This window comes from Octodon degus, unplaced genomic scaffold, assembly GCF_000260255.1.
Source record: "Octodon degus isolate 3935 unplaced genomic scaffold, OctDeg1.0 scaffold00006, whole genome shotgun sequence".
In the NCBI taxonomy this organism is placed as follows: Eukaryota; Metazoa; Chordata; class Mammalia; order Rodentia; family Octodontidae; genus Octodon; species Octodon degus.
Genome location: NW_004524582.1, coordinates 19966721 through 19972720, shown reverse-complemented (window position 1 = coordinate 19972720; position 6000 = coordinate 19966721). Strand labels below are relative to the sequence as shown.

General features: G+C 41.4%; 1 protein-coding gene across 2 annotated transcripts in view; it reads left to right on the top strand.

The window, feature by feature from the left end:
- The first annotated feature begins 527 nt into the window (after nt 1-527).
- The window catches only part of Ncapg (non-SMC condensin I complex subunit G), a 30225-nt gene continuing 24752 nt past the window's right edge, over nt 528-6000 (top strand). For both annotated transcript variants that reach the window (XM_004624544.2, XM_023699383.1), the window contains exons 1-5: nt 528-687; nt 1361-1564; nt 1951-2179; nt 3734-3879; nt 5451-5535. In XM_004624544.2, coding sequence (XP_004624601.1) covers nt 577-687; nt 1361-1564; nt 1951-2179; nt 3734-3879; nt 5451-5535 — 775 coding nt within the window. In that variant the 5' untranslated portion in view covers nt 528-576. The remainder of the gene's footprint in view (nt 688-1360; nt 1565-1950; nt 2180-3733; nt 3880-5450; nt 5536-6000) is intronic.

Genomic DNA, 6000 nt, shown 5'->3' with positions numbered 1-6000 from the left:
GCCCGTGCCAAAGCCTTCCCCACAGAACCGGGAACCCTCCGCCTCAGGCCCCGGCCTGCGGCCGGCAATCCCGCCTTTTTCCGTCTCCGTGCGTACCCGTCCTTTCGCCCCTCCCCCCCCCGCCCCTCCAGCCCGAGCAGAGACCCTTCTCCTCAGCAGCTTTCCAGTTCTCACCAAGAAGGAGCCGTTCTACTTCTTTCCCTCACGCCTACAGCACGAATCTGCTACGTAAAGCTCTAGCGACCCCATTCGGAACACCTTCTTGTGGCTCCTTGATGACCTCACTTCCGGCCTTTAACCCCCCCCCCCCCCCCGCTTCCTACCGGAAAAGAAACATCTGGACACAGCCTGCGCGCATGCGCCCTCACCACGGGCCCTGCTAGGGGCGGGGCCATCTCGTGCCTCTTTGGCTTCCTAGCTTTCTCGAGGTTCTCGCGGTATTTCCTTTTTCTCGCGGGAGTTGTTTGAACGCTTTGGCGGTAACCACGCCCCGCAGGCCCCGGGGAGCTCTCCCGGGATCTGGAAGAGTTTGGAGAACTAGCCCTTGGGGCTGTTCGCGGTGCTCGTCCAGGAGCCATGGGAGCGGAGAAGAAGCTGCTGCCGGTCAAGGAGGCCTTTCGCCTGGCCCAGCAGCCACACCAGAACCAGGCGAAGCTGGTGGTGGCGCTGAGCCGCACCTACCGCACGGTAGGCCCGGGTGCCCGGTGGCCCCCGACCCCGGCGCGCGCTTCGCGACTCGCCGCCGAGCGGTCGGGAGACTTGCCGAGGAAGGCGGGCCGGGGGTGTTTTCTTCCTGTCCTGCCTCGGGGCGGCGTGGGCCGTGAACTCCGCCCGCGTCGAGCTCGGGCCGAGGCGTTGCCGAGCTCTGAGCCCGCGGGCGGATGCCGAGGCGCGCCGTGCGCGGAGGTGTCCCTCGACACTCGGAAGAGCCGAGTGTCGCCTTATTCCATCCTTGTCCTGCGGCTACAGCGGACCCACCTGCCAAATACCGGATGGGTCGCCTTCCTGTTGGTGTAAATGCTGTGTGAGTGGAGCCGCAGGAAGCGTGGGACAGGACCTGGGGAAGTGGAGTTACCTTGATGTCGGTGGGGAAGGCCGTGTTGATTTGGACCGCTCATAAAGGGGCGTGATGTTATTGCGCTGATAGTAAACGCATCCTGGGAATTAATTCAGGGCCATCGAGGATGTGTGAAGGAATCTTGCCCTCCGGGAGAGCAACTCGTGTAGACGTACCTCCCTTTAGCTGGTTTGAGCAACTGAAAGCTCACTAAGAGATTTTAGTCTGACTTATGGCCAATGTTTTTGATAATGTCTGGGTAAGTTTATCAGTACAGTTTATGCGGTTTGTTTTGTCTTACAGACAGATGATAAAGCAGTATTTCATGAGGAGTTCGTCCATTGCCTTAAATATGCCATGGTGGTCTATAAACGTGAACCAGCTGTGGAGAGGGTCATAGAATTTGCAGCCAAGTTTGTTACTTCGTTTCACCAGTCTGGTATGGAAGATAATGAGGAAGAGGAAGATGGTGGCATTTTACATTATTTGTTTACTTTTCTTTTAAAGGTATTATGAAAAGTGACATTTTGAGCAAGTGATATGGAACATTTTACCATAAGGTGTATAGTTTAGTGAAATATCTTGTGATCGATGAAATATCCAAGTATACTTTATAGGAAATATACCTGTCATTAAATTGAAAGGTGGGCTTTAAAAATAATCAAAGCATTAAACTTTTAATAGTCTCTATGAACCAATTCTGAAGTCAGAAATGAGTTATTTTAGAAATGTTCCTACGAAGAGGAATATGTTTTTGTAATTTAGCAAATACTCTTCAGATTTAACTGTATAAAAAATACCTTCAGTATGTGTGTATGCAGAGTTCGAGTGATAATATTTAGGTATGTAATGCTACTGGGATAAGTTTTTGATTTATTTATTTATTTTTTTAGCATCATGAAGCAAACAGCAGTGCAGTCAGATTTAGAGTCTGCCAGCTCATAAACAAATTTTTGGGAAGTATGCCAGAAAATGCTCTGATTGATGATGATTTGTTTGATAAAATTAATGAAGCCATGCTTATTAGATTAAGAGATAAGATTCCTAATGTGAGAATCCAGGCAGTTCTGGCTCTGTCACGACTTCAGGATCCCAAAAATGATGAGTGCCCGGTGGTTGATGGTATGTATCGCTTCTTAAATCTCAGTTTTGTTAATTTTGTTACTTCTCAATAGTTGAATTTTTATCACAACCTATATAAATTGAGTGTAATACGCAAGTAGCAATCATCCAACTTAAAAAATATAGTTTATTATCAGTCTGTCTTGCATCTCATCCTGTTGCATGCCTCCCCCTTACAGGGAATTGTTATCTTGAATTTGGAATTAATTCTTGTCTTATTAAGGTTTTGTTTTCTGATTTTATTATTTCAAGTGTTAGTGGACCCTCTGTTTCCAGTTATTTTGCTTTTGAAAACTATGTTACCATGAATTTTCTTAATATGTGGTTTTTTTATTGGATGATGTGTTTATTTAAAAATTTATAGTTGAGGGCTAGATAGATAGCTTAGTGAATTAAAGTGCCTGCAAGCAGGCACAGGGGTTAGGGGTTCCATGGATCCATGGACCGTGCTGAAACAGCAATTGAGATTGGGTGTGGTGGCATGCCTGTAAATGCAGCACTTGGGAGTCTATAAACAGGCGGATCACTACCGGTTGGATCTAGTAGTGAGACCCTGAACACTCTGTAGACCCTTCCCTGAAATACAAAAATGAATAAATAAAAATAAAAATTTATACTTGTGTTTCTCCTTATCAAGTGTGTGGTGCTGTAGTTAATTGTATGGTTACGCCTTTGGTCCACTGGCAGGTGCTTTAAGCTTGTTTAGATGAGCCCCGTCTCAAATATGAGTAATGCATTGCTGTGTGATGTTGCCACAGCTGACTACGTCGTAGAACTTTCAGCTCCATTATGATCTTATGGGACCACTGCTGTATGCATTCATGATGCCTGTTAGTGTGTTTTGACCATTTTCCTGTTAAGATTTTATTTGAAAAGAATTGTGGGTTTTTTTGGAGTTTTTATATATTCTGAAAAATCCTTGGGTATTACAAATTATAGCTCTCTTCCTGTTTTAGATAGCTAATTTTATTGCTGTCTGGGTGTCTTACATTGAACAGAGATTCTGATGCCAAGAGTTATTGATCTATGATATCGTGATTGCCGTTTTAACTCACTTTAGGACTTAATTTGTTACCCCTGGGGTAAAAAATTCATACTTTCCCATGTATGCTCAGTACATTTTGGATATTCTTAAGTTCTTTCCTTTTCCTCTGTTGCCAGTTTTATAATCAATTTTGGTGGTTTATAGTAGTTGGTATTTTGGGTATTAATGTAAAGTATGTGTTTAATAGTGAGCACATACTTGATGAGGTAGGGCACAGTGTTACAAGTACAGGTAAGTATATTTAAATACGTGAAGTGGGTGTGGACTGCTAAATACAATAAACTTTCTCTGCCTGTGAGGATTGTTTTCAGTTTTAGGCCTGATAACCAGTCTGTTAGTCTAAATTTCTCATTCTGTCCTTAGGAAGGAAGTTTGTGAAAATAATTTTTCAGCTAAAGATTAAAAGTGTAAGACTAAAACATGGTACCTTCATCATTTTAAAGTACTGAAATGTGGACTGTTTTAACTCTTAAGAATTTGTTTAGTGCTAACAGATATTCTCTTTTTAGCATATGTCACTTTGATTGAAAATGATTCAAATCCAGAAGTTCGGCGGGCAGTGTTGTCCTGCATTGCACCTTCAGCCAAGACTTTACCAAAAATTGTCGGGCGCACCAAGGATGTTAGAGAGGCTGTCAGAAAGCTGGCTTATCAGGTAAGCAAGTCTGATGTGTTGTGTAGGCGTATTCTTAAAAGATAAACTGTTTTCTTAAGGTATTTTTGAAAAATACTCACCACATAGTAATGACTTCACTTGAAATTACCATGGAGAGTGTGGGTAATTTAAGTAAAACCTTATTTTTTAAATGTATTGACGGTTTTTTTTCCCAGAGAAGCCAATTTTATTTCTTAATTTTTTTAAAAACATTTTATTTATTTATTTGTGTGTGTGTGTGGCCAGCTCATCCCACCAGGGGGCAGTGCTGGCTGGCATGTGGTGCTGAGGGATTGAACCACGGTCCCTGTGCTTCGCTAAGCTTGTTCTAAGTAGGTGCTTTAGACCACTGAGCCATCTCACCAGCCCTAGTTCTTAAAATTTTTTAAAATTAGTTTTATTGGTACATTTTAAATAATGAACATAGTCATCATAAGGAATCTGTACCTATATGTGATATATCTTGATACATTTTTCCCATCCTCTTCCTTTCCCTTCAGTCTCTTTCCCTGCTTATTTACAAAAGCTTTGTATCCATTTTTTCTTTTCCCTTCCTTCCTTTTTCCCTCTTCCCTCCCTTGTTCTCCTTCCCATTTGAACATTTTTTTTCTGTTCCTCATATTGCTTATACTTTTTTTTTTTTTTTTTTGAGATAGGGTCTCCCTATATACTTCAGTCTAGCCTTGAATTCACTATATAGTTCAGGCTGGCCTCATATTTGTGACAGGTGTGCACCACCACACCTGGCCTGTATTACACCTTTTGGTCCTTATTTACTCTTGATTTCTCATACCAGAGAAGCAGTGTGATATTCAAGCATGTGTGTTTGATTTATTTCACTTCAGAGAATGGTCTCAAGGTGCATCCATTTATCTGGAAATGTTTCAAGTTTATCCTTTATTATAGAGTAGTACTCCATTGTGTATATATATATATATATCCTGTATCTTCTTTATCCATTCATCAGTTGATGGACATTTAGGCTGTTTCCAAGATTTCTATTACAAACAGTGCTGCCATAAATATGGGGGTGTGTATATCCATGTGGTATGATGCTTTTAATTTTTTGTGAAGATACCAAGAAGGGAAATAGCTGGGTCAAATGGAACCTGTAGTTTCAGTTTTTTGAGGAGTCTCCATGATGATTTTCACAGCGGTTACACCAATCTGCACTCCCACTGACAGTGGAGACAGGTTCTTTTTTCCCTATAACTCTGCCAGCATTTGTTATTGGTTAATTTCTTAATAATAGCTATTTTTTTCTGGAGTGAGATGGAATCTCAGTTGTTTTAATTTGCATCTCTTGGATGACCAGTGATGTTGAACATTTTTTCATATATTTTCTGTTTATACTTCTTCATCAGAGAAGTGTCTATTTTAGATGCCTATTTTTGGATTGGGTCTTGTAAGTTTAGGGGAATCTGTTTGAGTTTCTTATATATTCTAGATATCAGTCCTTTGACAGATACTAATTTGGAGATTCTGGTTAATTTTCTAAGGTAAGTGCTATATTATTCGATAAGAAACTAATAATTGTGTTGAATTTAATGACTATCTTTTTACTTTTTAAGATTTTAGCTGAAAAAGTTCATATGAGAGCTATGTCCATTGCTCAAAGAGTAATGCTTCTTCAGCAAGGTCTTAATGACAGATCAGGTGAGATATACATCTTTATGTACAAAGTTTGGTAGATTTTGAAGTTGTCACTTCCATAGCTGTTGAAACTCATCTGTCACTTCCATAGCTGTTGAAACTCATCATTAGAAAGCATTTCAGGGCACTGGGGAGATGGCACAGTAGAATAAGTACTTCCCTGGCATGCACAAGGGCCTGAGATCAAATCCCTGGTTCCACCAAAAAAAAAAAAAAGGCATTTCCTCGAGGTAAACATCGTGATAATTTGAAGAAGCAGAGTTTATTTCTCTCACTTTCCTCTTTCCCAGATGGAAAAGCTATAGTTAAGCCTGTGGAACTAATTCATGTTAGAAGTTAAACATAACCTCTTCCTTTAAAAAGTGCTATCCATTTTCTGCATAACTTGGCACGCATATTTTGTGCACCAGACCAGTATTTTTTTTTGCCCGATATCTGATGGAGAATCTGCTTATGGAAATGACAGTT